At 40.1% G+C, this 15,983-nt stretch overlaps 1 protein-coding gene across 2 annotated transcripts in view; it reads right to left on the minus strand.

Moving 5' to 3' along the window:
* Positions 1 to 8,914: 8,914 nt before the first annotated feature.
* Positions 8,915 to 15,983, minus strand: part of Creg2 (cellular repressor of E1A stimulated genes 2) — a 45,810-nt gene continuing 38,741 nt past the window's right edge. Inside the window, exons 3-5 of one of the 2 annotated variants that reach the window (XM_058571409.1) lie at positions 15,370 to 15,483; positions 14,536 to 14,561; positions 14,073 to 14,225 (exon numbers count right to left, since the gene is read on the minus strand). In XM_058571409.1, coding sequence (XP_058427392.1) covers positions 14,212 to 14,225; positions 14,536 to 14,561; positions 15,370 to 15,483 — 154 coding nt within the window. In that variant the 3' untranslated portion in view covers positions 14,073 to 14,211. Of the gene's footprint in view, positions 14,226 to 14,535; positions 14,562 to 15,369; positions 15,484 to 15,983 lie in introns of both variants that reach the window. The other variant, XM_046419966.2, reaches the window with a different exon arrangement.

The raw sequence follows: 15,983 nt of genomic DNA on the forward strand, positions 1-15,983 counted from the left end.
AAAAAAGAGTTTAAACCCAAAGGTAACCATCTGGTTGGGGTGGGGGGTGGAAACTTCCCAAATTCCAAGACACTTTTATTAAATAAGTAAAGAATGCTTATGCTTATAGAAAAAGAGGCACAGCAAATAAAATACACATCATTGTGAAATATCATGTTCAAATTATACCAAACATATTGGTTACAGAAGTATGAGGTATCTTAACTCGCCTTCTTAAAAAAAATATGATTTTCACTTTAGGCTACAGATGAGACTCGACTATATGCTGCAAACAAGAGACATACTTAAAACAAAATGATTCAGGAAAATGAATAGAGGATGGACAAAAGTATATCAAACTAGAGAAAAAATGGAAGAGAAATATAGAAAATGCCAAGATAGCTTTCTCCTTACATTTATTTACTCTTGGGGGTTATTAACAGATATTTTACTTTTAAAATTGACCAATGAACACATAAAGTTGTTCTATATTTGTACAGGGTACATTGCCATTGTTATGTGACAACAGACATAATAATTATAGCTATAACCTGGAGAATGGTTTTGATATGCCAGGCATTGTGCTAAACTGATGTTATTTAGTCTCACCTAATCTCATTTAATTTTTGTGACAAATTGATGGCAGCTATGTATTATTATTTCCTGTCGCGTTCCCAGCGACTTAGACACTCAGGGATCACTCCAGGGGAACTGGGCTGTGTGAAATAACCACACAAGAGACAGAAATATCTTTTTCTTTGGGAGTGCTGTGACGTCTCCTCTGACCTTAAGGGTCCACAGAAAGAAAGAGAAGAGAGCTCTTTTATTGAGGAGAAGCCATTCAAATGAGGCCAGGGGTCAGGTTTCAGGGGGCTGAGTCTAGATTCATGATGTCTGCTGTCAGCAGGTTGACTGACATCTAGGAAGGCCACACCCAAGGGCAGATTAAGAGAAGGGGTCACACAAAGGGCATCTCCATGGAACATTCTATCCCAAACAGGGCAAGGGGTAATATCACAAAGGAACAGGTGAACATAGCTTGACCCCTGGGGATGCAGGAAGGCACGCCCATGCACGAAGACACATTTGCATTTTCTCAACTCTAAAGATCAGGGCTACTATCTTTGGTTACCTAAGCAACAAGATCACAGGTGACGGACAGTGCCACACTGATCAAAAGGGGTGGCAAATGCTGGTCACATGCTATGTCGGCCTCCCACAATTCCCAGTTTACTATTGAGAAAATGAAGGGTTGGAGAGCCTAAGTTACTCAAGGTCACACGCTGGTAAATGTACATGAACTCAAGGCTGAGTGCACCACCTTGTACACAACCAGGACCCCACAATGCCTTATTGGGTTTTCTTTGCAGTGCTGGGTTTCAACCCAGGGCCTCACACATGCCCAGCAAGCACTGAACTCTGAGCTATATCCCCCTAGACCCCTGTCAATATTTTTTTAAATACCCCATCAGGGCTGAATAGAAGATAAGGCAGGACCGGGGGTGTAGCTCAATGGGAGAGCACTTGCCTCACATGTGTGAGGCCACGGGTTTGATCTCCGATATCAAAACAGATTTTTTAAAAGGAATGTGTTTTGACAAGTTACTTAGAACCCAGGTCAAACTTAGTGTGAAATATAGAAACATACTAGTTGGAATAAATACCTTAAGTACTATTCATTTTAGAATCAACTTTCAAACGATTTTCCTTTTTAATTTCTTCTTCTTTGTCTCTTTTTTTCCTCCTTCTCCTTCCCCTTCTTGTGCTAAGGATTGATTCCACCACTGTGTTTTGTTTCTAACTAAGAAAATTATGAGAAAGGGGTGATTCATGTTAACTGAGTTGCAACAGAGGTTATTGTATAAAGCAAAAATGTATTTCAGAATCCTAATTCATTACACCTCTATCAACCTAAATAAAGCAATCTGAGAAAGAGATTCTTCAAAGAATAATGACTTTTTTTTTTTTTTTTTTTGAGAAAAGCAGAGCATTGCAATGGTAATATGTATGCCAGAGTACTCTATGGGCATATTCAAAGGCATCAAGGCAAGGAGAAGTTTTGTTTTTTTTTTTTTTAAAGATAGAGTGAGAGAGGGAGGGAGGGAGGGAGAGAGAGAATTTTTTAATTAATTAATTTATTTATTTTTTTGAGAGAGAGAATTTTTAATATTTATTTTTTAGTTTTCGGCGGACACAACATCTTTGTTTGTATGTGGCGCTGAGGATCGAACCCGGGCCGCACGCATGCCAGGCGAGCGCGCTACCGCTTGAGCCACATCCCCAGTCCCAAGGAGAAGTTTTTTAAAGACAATGAGAAGGGTTACATCAAATGTTTTGAAACGATAATCTTTGGTCACAATGATCATTAACAAGAGTTGGGGCAGGCTGGGGTTGAACAGGCAGTTGCTTGTAGGGCAGATGCCTTGTAGGATAAGTATTGTTTTGTGGTGGCCTTTGTGCTAGCTTGTGTTTCTGGCACACTTTTGTGATGTTAGAATTAGGCAACATGCTTTCCTTCATAACTTCCTCCTTTGTTTGCTCTTTCTTGTTAAGGTTGACTCAAGTGACTCCATTTTGATTTGGATGACTTTCACATTTCTTCACACCACTTGTATGTAGAATTTGCCCTGGTCACAATTAGTTTTTCTTTGGCCACAATCAAAATGAACAGTGAATTGGTGGCTTTTTTTTTTTCCTTGTAAGGCTGGGACAGGGAGAGAGAACAATAGAAATAGGGGCTGGAGTTGTGGCTTGGTGGTAGAGTGCCTGCCTGGCATGTGTGAGGCCCTGGGTTTGATCCTCAGCACCACATATAAATAATAAAATAAAAAATTCATTGACAACTAAAAATATACACATATATATTAAAAAAAAAGAATGGCATGACAGTGGGCACGGTGATGCACACCTACAATCCCAGCACCTCAGGAGGCTGAGGCAGGAGGATCCTGAGTTCAAAGCCAGCCTCAGCAAAAGCAAGGTGCTAAGCAACTCAGTGAGACCCTATCTCTAAATAAAATTTTTTAAAAAAGGGCTTGAGATGTGGCTCAGTGGTCGAGTGCCCCTGAGTTCAATTATCAATACCAAAAAAAAAAAAAGAAAAGAAAAGAAAAGAAAAAGAATGGTATTACATTTATTTTTATCTGGATATGAATCCTCTAAAATTATAGCAATATGCATAATGCAAATTCCTGATCTCAGAAACTGTGGGAGATGAAACCATTCATTTTATTAAGCTACTAAATTTAGGAGGTTGTACAACAATAAATAACTAAATCACCAGATAGTGTCAAAAATCAACTAGGCAGACTATTTGGGAATATTACCATGGCAGGACATCCTAAAAGTTACTGAATAGTTCTAATAGTTCATAAATCCATATTTATGGATTGTTGGAGACAAAAGGTCTCATGGCTTATAGAACTGCCTAAAAATACAACTTCATTGGGGATATTACCATTGTCTACCCAGGGGAAAGAGCCACCAAGTCTGGGTTTTGAGAGCACCTTGGCTGCATTCTTTGTTGGGGAAGTAAAAATTATCTTATTTTCCTGTTCCTGATTTTAGGTGAATAACCCTTTCCAGTACATTCTGCTTTTTTTTTTTTTTTTTTGATCTGTTCATATTCTCCTCAAACAACTCTGAATAAATTACTCAGCTTGTCTGGGGCTAGGAAAGAGGGCAGAATGCCCTGACTATGAAATGGAACCCTTGGGGGGTCTTTGGATACTGTCCTGGCCTAATCAGTCAAAGGCCATCAGCACAAGCCTAAAGTCCAAAGGACTCAGGTTGGTTGGCTCTTGGAAATGATGGGGAGTAAATATCAGTAGAACTACTGGGCGCTTCACCAAAGAGATCGGGCTATGATGTGATTTGGGGGAAGAGAGGCATTTAGGCAAAATTTAAATGAAGGTGGTCTCGAGGCCAACAGGTTGTGTTTAAGAACACACCAGACTGCAAAGTAGACTCACAGCCCTGTTTCCTGGAAATGAGTAAGATGAGGAGCTCTTCAGTGTTATATCTGAAGCCTGGTCTCTGTCTGTGTTTGAAGCTGGAGCTCGTTCTCCATGTTCAAAGATTCAGACCCTCCAGGCAAAGGGGGAGACTTTCATTCTTACTGACTTGATCTTGCAAAGCCAGGTTTCTGACATCCTAAGATTTTGTAATGAAGTTTCTCCCTGACGGAGGAAACAGAAACCACTCAAAAAGGGGTTTGTTATGACATTGTACAACTGCACCAGGACCTTGGGAAAAACACTGTTCCTAGTTAACTTTGAAGCTGGCTTTGTGCCTATAAGCTAGCCTGATTCTTGGTAGGGCAGATCTTTCCTTTCTCTGTCTGAGCTGATTTTTTTTTTTAAGAAAGAATCTTTCTTTTTAAAAAATATTTGATTTTTAGTTGTAAGTGGACCCACAGTATCTTTATTTCATTTTTTTAAAATGTGGTGCTGAGGATCGAACCCAGTGCCTCACACGTACTAGGCACGCACCCATTGTGTCTGAGCTGATGTTTTGCTTTCTTAATTAAGTGTCCAGAGAGAGAATTGTTTGGATCTTTGTTAAAAAAAAAGTATCACCAAGTGTTTTGCAGAATATAGTATATTATCAATGAATATAATAAAAAATAATTGCTATGTTAAAAACCAAACCAAAAAACCCCACAAAATGTGTATAATGTTTTACTGTTCTCAAACACTTTTCGGTCAATTACATGATCCTTTCAAAAGAATCTAAAAAAGAGTGGCTCTCATATAAAGATTTACGCAGACTGGTTTTAGATGTTGTCAAAAGACAAAATTATAACAATTTAAAGATCTTCATTGGCTTATTTGTGAGTATAGAAGCTGGCAACACAATTCCATAAAATAGAAATGTTCCAATGAGCTGGGCAGAGGTTGATCTTATACATGGAAAAGAAAGCAGAAACAAAGTAAATTGGTAGGGGCTGGGAGTGTGGCTCAGTGGTTGACCACTTGTGTAACCTGCACAAGGTCCCAGGTTCAATCCCCAAAACCACAAGGAAAAAAAAATGTGAATTGGTGGCTTTAAAATTATTTTCCTGTAAGGCTGGGACAGGGAGACAGAACAATAGAAAAATATCTGATTGGATAATATTGGGTTACTTTTTAAATATAAGGTTTAAGGCAGGAGGAAATCTAATATCATGCCAACTGAAACTGGCATGTTTGGGAAATTTGGATGTTATCTCTCTTGCAGTTTTTTTTTTTTTGGAAGGTCAGATTACAAACAGTTTTGGTTTGTTGACATGGAAGTTTAGCATGAATGACTTTATATTGGTTTTTATTCTGATCTTCTGGGGCTCAGAACAAGAGCTTAATCCAAAACAATGGCCTTCTGTTTAATAAAACAATTTAATAAAGAAATGAGTATATTGCATGATGACATAGGAAACGTGGGATATGGTTATGATAGATGCCTTAACTCCACAAGAAACCAAGAGATTCACGTGGACCTAAGGACAGGGCTCAGTGGTAGAGTGCTTGCCTAGCATCTGCAAAGCCCTGGTTTAATCCCTGGTACCATTAAAATGAAAAGGATCAATGCCATGAAAATTTCTGCTTTGTTAGATGGTATGTCAGTGTCCAACAGGAAAACAGGAACACCATTTTAAGTAAAGAGAGTTTAATGCTGGGAATTAGCTACAAAGATACTGATAGGGCTAGAAGAGCAAAAGATACAAGAAGGGAAGAGGTCAAGGGGCAGGGCCAAAGTCCTTCCTATGCTGCAGAAGCCCATCATGGATCCACATTTGCATTATGGTTCTGGTAAATATGTTTGAATCAAATCAAAATTTGAATCATGAATCCATTTTGAGAAACAGCAATAAACCTGGGTAAGACTAATGGATGGTAGATCAGAGCAGGAACTTGGAAATCTGAGCTCATGTGGGGCTGCCACCAATTTATAGTTGTGTGATTCTAGGCAGGTTTTCTCACTCTGCCATTAAGAATAAGAAGCCCTACCTCACAGGTGAGAATGAGGTGATGTACAGCTTATAGAGGCTTCACAAAGCGGCACACAGCAAATGCCCACACTCTGCTGGAAATGGTATCTGAGTCTGAGACCAGTGCCTGGGACAGCCACCCTCCTGCTGGGACTGGGGAACAGGTGCTGAGAACAGAAGGAAGAGAAGGGAAATCCAAAGAGGTAAATATAGACCTGACTGGGTTCTTCTTTAAATCCCCAAAGCAATGGAAGAGGAGAAAGGAGTTGGAGTCTGGGGTTCATACCTGCTCAGCCTCCTACCTGGCCCTGAGACCCCAGGAACACAGTCTGTGCGTCTGGTGAGCCTCAGGTTCCCCATGTGAGAGACTCACAGAGCAGATACAAAAACTAAATGAATTAATAATGTATTGCTTAGCTCATAGCAGGAATCCAATTACTGCAACTGCTGTAATTTAAATGTCACTATGAAAATAGCACTCTTTGAGAGTCTGTCTTGTCTGTAGTGTGCAGGAAAATATTTTTCTTTGTGTATTTTCCAAGTGGGGAGCTTGGTATGTGTGTCCACTACGGATATTTCATTGCCTGTGTCTTGGGGCTGTTTCTCTTCTGATCCGTTTCTGGGAAAGTGAAGTTCCCAAGCGGAGCCAGCAGGTGGCGCAGTGACGCTTTGCCTCCGCCCCACTGCAAAATCGCCAGATTTGGAAACCGGGAACTTGTCAGAAACGCCTAGAGGGGCATCAGTTTTTCTAGAAGTGGTCTGAAAAATAGGAGACTTCAGTGAAGGGGCGTGAAGGTGATGGAGGTGAGTCACAACAGGAGGAGGTGCAGTCAACTCCCTCAAACAGCACATTGACTTCTATGCAATGTGAAAATGAGAAGTCATAGGAGGCAGTCATTTCTTTAACCCTTAGGGCAGGTCAGGATGCCCCCACCCCACCCCACCCCTGGCTGCAGCTGCCCTGAGGTGTCCTGGGTCTCCTGACCAGCCAGTTTCTAACTGCACAGCCACCTCCGGCCATCACTGACTTCTCCCCTGCTGAGAAAATTGCTCCTACCAAGACACAATCACTCTTGTCAGACTCAGATAAAATTGAGAGCTGAGAAGGAATGAGGAGCTGGGAGGGAATGGAGCCCATGTCCTGACTGTGGGAAATAAGAACTCTCAAGGACTTCCTGCAAAGCTCCTACTAGAAAGCCCTGGGGGCCTCATCCTTCAGCATGGATTTCTGTAACAAAGTTTGTCTTCAACATTCTGTAGGATTGCAACACTGCAGACAAGATGCTTTCCATAGGGAAAGCTGCTTACAAATGAGCTGATGCCAACTCCTGCTGCATGTCTCTGAGACCAATGCACTCTATATCCAAGCAGTTTATGTGAATTCTCCCTTTTTTGCTGTAAAAGCTTCCTTACCCTTCCCTCTGTGGCTTTTTATAGTGTACATCCTGGATTATATATATATTTTGCTCATTCCTGAATAAATTCTTTATATTTGAAGATATATTTTCTTTTTAGCTTTGACACTTCCCCAGATTAATGTTCACAATGGCCCATTGGGTACTTTAAAAAAAAAATACCTGAAACTCCCCTTCCCCTTTTCCACCACACCTGCCTCTACCTTGCACATACTTCTTCTTGTCCCTGTCTACGTTGGGACAGAGGCATTCTTCCCCCAGAAAACCATTCTACATTCAGAGAAAGAACTGTGCACCTGGAAGGAAGCCACTCATAGGAAGGCTCCAAAGTTCTCAGGCAGAATCCATAAGAGAATGGGAAAGAGTGGCAGGGAATCAAGCTAGGGTCACACTGCTCCCAGTTAAGGATGTGGACCTCATATTTAAGATGGGAGGCTTGCTTGTGAATAAAAACTGGCTGCAGAGATGAAGCTGAATTTATCCAGGGCTAGGGTGTGCCCTGTGGTCGAATGGACAATGGTGGATATTGAAGATATTGGCTGAACTGATGGAGCATCAAATCAGTTGATAGGCTCATGAGGTCTACTTTGTTTCACAAAACATAAGCATCCTGAGGGCAGGGCCTGTCGTTGATTGCTTTCTTGAGCAGGTTTGCCAGGGAATGAAGGCTGGGCAGCAGCAGAGAAAGGACTGGATGGACAGAATACATGGTTGGAGGTGTCTGGATACATGGTCAGTTCTAGAGATGAGCAACCCAAGGTGTGGTCCAGGACACAGGGCTGAGGTGGAGTTGAGAAATTGGGAGCAACCCATCCAGGTTTGCAAGGACTTCACTGGCATTACTGTGGGAAGTCCTGCATCCCAGGCCCCATTAGGGCTTGAGCTTGGTTTGGTACCTTAAGTAGAAGGGGTTGATGGGTGGTCCTCGGATGCCACAGTCAGCCAGGATTGGTCACTCTCATGGGCATATGTCATTTTTTTTTTTTTTTGCCACACTCTGTGTGTGACCCCTTGCTTGTGCTTTTTCATCTATAAAACAGGACTTTTTCTAGTCCTGGACTCTAGGGGGAAACTGTGCTGAAAATGGCAAATATTTCAAAGTGGGAATACCAAAGTGTGAGTACCTTAGCATTTTCAAGTCTGTGAATGAAGTACATTTTACTCAGAGCCTTTAAAAAAATCTTAACAGGGGCTGCGGCTGTGGCTCAGCGGTAGAGCGCTTGCCTTGCATGTGTGAGGCACTGGGTTCGATCCTCAGCACCACATACAAATAAATATAACTATATATATAAATCTTAACAGGTGTGGTGATGCAAACCTATAGTCCCAGCTCCTCAGAAGGCCGAGGCCAGAGGATTTCTTGAGTCCATGGGGCTCAAGGCCAACTGGGCAACATAGAAAGACCCTATCTCAAAACACAAAGTCATAATGTAATGTCACCCAGCTCATTCTTTTCTTTCTATTAGAAATTTTTGAGCCGATTCATTGTAGTAGCATCTATTTTCTTGAAAATTAAATAATGTTAATTTATAATATCACATGAAATAACTGTACATAAATATCATAATTTCATTTAATCAAGCACAGAAACCATATCAGGAAATAGTCTTTGGTGACACAGACACATCTAGTTTTGGAAACATTTTACAGTCCACATGCATTACATGGTACAGACAAATCATAGCTTCATTACAATTCAAATTTTCCATAATTGCTGCTATAGCAATCAAATAAACATCAATAGAGTATTCCAGGGAAGTTTTATTTTCCAAACAGTATTTGACTCAGTTCAGTTATTAAAGATGAAATACAGATGTTTTTTTAGGGAAATTGTAGAAACACATTTCAACTCCCAAACAACTCTGCTACAGAGTCAGGGTAGACAAGGGATACTGAAACAAGAAACAGCAGAATTACACTATACATCAGCATCATGACTCTGACCAGCCGCTGTAAAGAAAAACATGGGGATCTGGCTGTACTTTACTTCACTTATTCACAGAAACAAAAGAATTCCTTCCCAGAATATGTAGAGGAAGATCACTGGAAATATAGTTATTTATATAAACACCAGTGGAGAATCATTATATACAGTTGTGGGTACATAAATACACTTATAGCTTACTCAATGTGTTCATGCCAAAAACTTGAAGACATCTTCCCCTCCTTAGTGTCCCACCTAAAATCTATACACAGATTTGTCCAATTCCCTTTATGCAGAGCTGGGGGTTGATCCACTGCTTGGAGAATGTTATGTATGCACCCTACCACTGAGCTATACCCCAGCCACTGTTGGATTTTTAATTGTATTCAATATTAAATTGAATACATTTAGAAAACTATTAAAGAAGGCTTACATCTCTTCCATATACATATTTCTGGTTAAACAGAAGAAATGTTGTCCCCTTTCTGCTAGATTTTGGCTCTAGCTCAGTTCCTTGTTGTGTTGGGGACTAACAAGAGAGAGAATACAATGCCTTGTTTAAGTGAAAGTTTGAGTCCTGTTTATATTAAACCTTTCCCTCTGAGATAATTGTAGTTTCTGAGATAGTTGTAGGTATTTAGAGATTAAATGCAGTTTTAAGAAATAATATCAAAAATTGCTCTGAAGCTTTTAACCCAGTTTCCCTTGAAGGTAATATCTTACTAAACTATAGTACGATTTCACAACCAGGATTTGGTCAAGATACTGAGCATTTCCATCACCACAGGTTCTTTTGTGTTAACTTTGCACAGTTACAACCACCTTGGTTGTTCTCTACCTTCCTCCCTGGCAACCCCTAATCTAGCCTTCATTCCTATAATTTTGCACTTCAAAATGTTCCATGAATGGAATCACATAGTGTATAAACTGTTAAGATTGGCTTTTCTCTTTCAGCATAATTCTCTGGAGATTCATCCAAGTTGCTGCTTGTTTTGGTAATTAGCTCCTTTTTATTGTTGAATAGTTTTCCATGCGATGGATGTATCACAATTTTTTTAACAGCCACCAGATTAAATGACAGCTGGTTATTTCCAGTTCTTTAATATTATGAATAATCCATGTGCAAGTTATTCTATGAAAATCAGTATTCATTTCTCTGGCATAAATGCCTCAGTGTGCAATTGCTGGTTGGCATGGCCATTACACATCTAGTCAGGAAACAGCCACATGGTTTCCCAGAGTGGTTATTCTATTTTCCATTCCCAGCAGCAGTGGATGACTGATCCAGTTTCCTGGCAGGTATGCTTGCCAACGTTTGATGTTCTCATTACCTTTTATTTTGGCAGACTTGGTAGGTACGTAGTGATACCTCATTGTGGTTTTAGTTTGTTGTTCCCTAATGACTAATGATGTTGAATATCATTTCATGTGTTTATTTGCCATTTGTAGATCCTCTGCAGTGAAATGGTCCATCATAATCATTTTCTAATTGGAGTTTTAAAAAAGCTCTTGCGTTTTGAGAGTTCTTTACGTATTCTAGATACTAGTCTTTTGTCAGATATGTGGTTTGCAGATATTTGCTCTCAGTATATAGCCTGCCTTCCGTCTTCTTAACATGGTCTTTTGCAGAACAAATCTTTTAAATTTTGATAAGGTCTAATTTATCGAATTTTCCTTTTATAGATTTTGGTGTCAGGTCAAAAAACCATTTGCTTAGCCATTGATTCAAAAGACTTTATATTTCTTTCTATAGTTTTATAGTTTCACATTTTATATTTACAGATACGATCTCTTTTGAGTTAATTTTTGTAGAAGGTATGAAATTTAGTCCAAGGTTCATTTTATTTTCTCATGGATTTCCTGTTGCTCCAGTATATTTACTGAAAAGATTATCCTCCTTATGTTGAATTAATTCTGTATCTTTATTAAAAATTAGTTCAGCATATTTGTGTGGGACTATTTCTAGATTCACTGTTCTGTTCTATTCACCTATGTGTTTAAGCCTCTACCAATCACACGCCATCTTAAGTACTATTGCTATGTAATAAATTTTTCCATTGGATAGAGTGATTTCTCCTACTTTGTTCTTTTACAAGATTGTTTCAGCTATCTCAAAGCCTGAAAACTTTTATAAAAAGTTTGCATATGTCTACAAAAACCTTTCTGGGGTTTTGATAATAATTACATTAAACCAAGAGATCAGTTTGGGAGAGTTGGCATCTTTACTATTTTGTGTCTTCCAATCCATGAATATATTTATATATATGTCTGACCCACAGACAGATAGTCCTCCACCCTCACCCTGTACACAGTTTTGAGGCTGTGTGGTGCATATTCAACCCCTTTGTGGTTGCAATAAGTTTTGATCCAAGACACTTCATTTATTTAAGTCATTGATTTCTTTCAGCATTCAAATTCTATACATGTTTTGTTAAGTTTATACCAAGCATAATTTAATTTTCTTTGAAGTGGCAGTAAGTGGTATTGTGATTATAGTTTTGATTTCCACATGTTCATGTGCTGATCTTGTATCCTGGGACCTTACTTCTCTCACTAGTCCCAGGTGGGGTTTTTAAATTATTATTATTTAAGAAGTAGATCATTTGGAATTTTCTATGTAAACAATCATGTCATCTGTAAATAGGAATACTTTTAATTTTTTTAACCAATCCATATTCATTTTATTTTATTTTCCTTGCCTTATTATGTCTAAAACTTCCAGTATAGTCTTTTTTTCCTTTTCAGTGCTGGAGATTGAACCCAGGACTTCACATGTACTAGGCAAGCACTCTTCATTGAACTACCTTCAGCTCCCCAATATAGTCTTAAAATTTTTAATCAGCATACATTTTTTGAGATTTTTCTGAAACATAATTCCCTGAATGGAGCCCATCCAACTCAAACTTGTGAATTTTCAAGATTATTCTGATTGTTCAGATTTTGTTTTGTGCAATTTGGATAAATACCTGACAACCTTTACCCGTGGTTATAAATGGAACCCATCCTGCAAAACCCTCTGAAGCATCAGGGACCCTGAATGAGCCAAATGGAACTGAATATCAAAGCAAATCTAACGTAGGCATATTATCTCGAGACTGGACAGGGAGGGAGTGATGTTCCAAGAATTAAGGTTTGAGGTTAACTTATGGAGTACTTTTGAGTACGTGGCTTGTTCTTCCAGTTTCTCTCCCCAATCTTTCCTTAAAATTAGGGTAGCAGTAACTTTAAACTCTGAAAATATGAAATACCCTGAAAAAAACATCTTATTTTTATATTCCATTACTAGGAACTCTTTTGAGAATTGGCTTATGACAAAAAAGAATCCTGTGCGTGTTACTATGTTTTTAGTAACAGGCACTTAAAATATATTTTTGACAACTCAAACCTTCATGTCTTATTTTGTTAAGCAAAAGCAAAAACCACTAATAACATTTTCTTTAAGAATTTTCTATACATAATGATGGTTGTTATGTTATAGAGCATACCAAACCCATCGAAGAGAGTCAAAATTATTATAGAAAAATAGAAAACTTGGATTGTACCAGATTCTTTATAGATTTCAATTGTAAGAGATCTTAGGTGTGTACACATTGGTCCATGCAGGATGTGTACTCAAATTTCAGAGACCCCTCCCTTTTTTTTTTTTTTTTAAATCCTGAAAGCAGTGACAAATTATCTCCAGACAAATCAGTCCCTGTCTTTCATACTCCCTTTAAGGATTTTCAGCGACTAAGCATTTTAGTAACTCTATTCTTAAAATCAAAAGCACTCATCCATTCTGTGCAGGGAGTTCAGGAGTCTGACCTTGAATATTGACTTGGCCATGCAGAGCCTCAGTTTCCTTGTCTGGAAGTGACAATGAGGACATACCCTCCTTGGTTGTAGGGCCTAAATGAGACGACCTCTGGAAAGCACCCTCAGTTAGTGACCTCTTTCATCCTCCTTTCAGGCTCTGTCTTTGCTTGCTTCACAGCCTCACCCTTCTCCCTTTTCCTCTCTACAATCCATGGCACGAGGTGCTTCTTATTTTGGATGCCACTCCTCATGCATGCGAGTGGGGAATTCTCTATAAAAAAAGTGTGAGCAGTTGGGATCTAAGAAGCTTGAGGCCAAATCTACCCCATTCTTTTTGGTGTTCTACCAACATCTGCTTCTACAGAATAGGCCTGTGCTGCAAACTCTGCCCGTTCTTACATTGCTGATCACGTTAGAGGGGGGAGGAGTCCATAAGTGACCATAAGTGACATTGGTTACAATCTAGCCAATGTGACTCAATGATGTATTTGCAATCCAGGAGCATGATGAGTGACCCACAGACAGATAGTCCTCCACCCTCACCCTGTACACAGTTTTGAGGCTGTGTGGTGCATATTCAACCCCTTTGTGGTTGCAATAAGCTTTGATCCAAGACACTGCGTTTGGCACAGAAAACAACAAAAACAGTCTCACAATACAGAGCAGTCATATTGTACACACAGGCATAATTTTTTTTTCCTAAAGAATGGACCAGTAAAGGTCTCAGTGTGCCGTTTTGACAACCAAGAGGTGAGTCTGGATTGAACGCAATGTGAACGAAGACGATCTCTGTGAAGTACCTGTGAAAGTGGAGGATCTTCAAATGACCCCTTGAGGCTCAAGTCACGCGCAAGGCTCCCTCTTCATCCTCTCGTTCTGCTGTAGGTGACAGGGCACCACGAAGCCTTCAACAAAGAGACAGCGTTCAAGAGCTGTCCGGTTACATCACGTAAAAGGTTTTCACTATAATGCAAACAGCAGGGACTTTCTTCCATTGCATCAGGCCTTTCTAGGAACCGCTTTGAAATATTCCTCCTTTGAAATGTCAGATACACCTCCATACCATTTCTGAAGCCAAATATATTCTATTCTCATCTTCATGAAGAACCATTCATACTGACGGGGCCACTTCCTCATCCCTGGGTGCCTGAAGGAACAAAGAGAGATCACAGTAAAGTTGTTCTTATCAAAGGGGTGCACCCTGGGCCAGGTTACGGACCTTCAGACTCCTAGCCTTATTTAGGCTGAGAGCTGCTCAACTCAGCCAGAGGCAGAAGCTGAGGAGCTGGGTATGAGGGCCTGGGACAGCTTTGGGAAGGCAGGAAGCTCACAGTCCCTACACTGAATGGCAAAAATCTCACATCTCGAGCCAGGCTCCTTGATTTGACCAAGTTCAACTGCTGATGAGCTGCAAAGCCTTGTGGGCCCTCAGTGCTCACAAGCCCCAGTATCCTTACCTGTCATCTGGGTGAGCCTGATGGTGCTTGGGTCAGGAAGGCATGTGGGGAGCAAATAAGGAGGCACACATAAAACACCTGCAGTGGATGTCGGTGATTGTTAGTAGGAAACATCGAGAAAGGCTTCATGATTCTCTGTGTGAAATGTTAACAAAACGGGGAACCCATGAAACACGTCTGCTCATGGAAAGGTTTCTGTTCCTGTAGCAAGCTCAGGACTGTTGATCCAGGCTGAGAACCAATCACAGTGGACAGGAAACATTCCAGTTCACCTTCTGTTATTGACCGACTTGCCTTCTCCCCCCACGGGCACCCCTGCACACATTGTAATAACCTTGAGGGTAGAAGTTGTGGCTCACTAATCTTTTTAACGTCATAAAAATGTCCTTTAGAACTAAAAATGTTATAAACATAAAATTCAAAGACCAAGTCCAAACAGGGAAAAACATCTGTAACCAAGTAAATGCCAAGAGAGGACATGGGACCATGTTTGTTGCATTAACTTGATTAGGCAGGTTCCGTTATTTTCATTGTAGGGCAGGATATTACCAAAGGATGAAAATTGGTAGCAATTGTGCCTGGAACACTTCAATGTGGGGTGTTTTCCAAAGGTAGTGTCAGCCCACCTTGGGCCACCTGTCTGGCCTCCATGGCCTCTACTGCTCCTGCTAGTGATCATGGTGGCCAGCACAAAGTTGGCCACATTGCCAGTGAAAGGCACTCAGACCAACCACTGTCATTGTATCCATCCGAGGCATCCAATGGCACAACCATGAAAGCTATGTTTTATTATCGTATATTTCTGGGCCAACCAATTTTAGAGCATCTACACACCTTGAAAACATGGCCTGCTTGGCAAATTCTACTTCTTCTGGAGATACTGAAGTCATCTGGCCAGTGAGCGTTAATCGGACACATCGGGAATCTTCTGGGTCCACGATGTTTTTCCTGCAGGTAAAGAATGTTTTTTTCACATATTAAAACAATGACAGAGCCGCACGCAGTGGCACATGCCTATAATCTCTATGGCTTGAGAGTCTGAATCTATAAGTTCAAAGCCAGCCTCAGCAAAAAGGAGGTGCTAGGCAACTCAGTGAGACCCTGTCTCTAGATAAAATAGGGTGAGGATGTGGCTCAGTGGTCAAGTGCCCCTGAGTTCAAACCCTGCTACCAAACCATATAAATACAAATAAAATAACAATGACAAAACATCAGTCTGAAACACTAGGGATTTTGTGAAAAATTTAAAGTGCTCGTCATATTTCTGAATATCTCATTCACACTTTTACTATTTACTATAATTATCTTAAAATACTTTAGCATGGGCAGTATGATAGGTGTGCTTTCATAAGTTGAGGGTTACAGTTGAGAGGCTATTAAAAGTTTTTGAAGTCAAGGATGCATGTGCCAGGAGAAATGGGAATTTGTTACCAAAAGATGACATTTCA

The sequence above is a fragment of the Marmota monax genome, unplaced genomic scaffold (assembly GCF_021218885.2).
Source record: "Marmota monax isolate L192 unplaced genomic scaffold, Marmota_monax_Labrador192_F-V1.1 WCK01_AAM20220418_F8-fsc00178, whole genome shotgun sequence".
In the NCBI taxonomy this organism is placed as follows: domain Eukaryota; kingdom Metazoa; phylum Chordata; class Mammalia; order Rodentia; family Sciuridae; genus Marmota; species Marmota monax.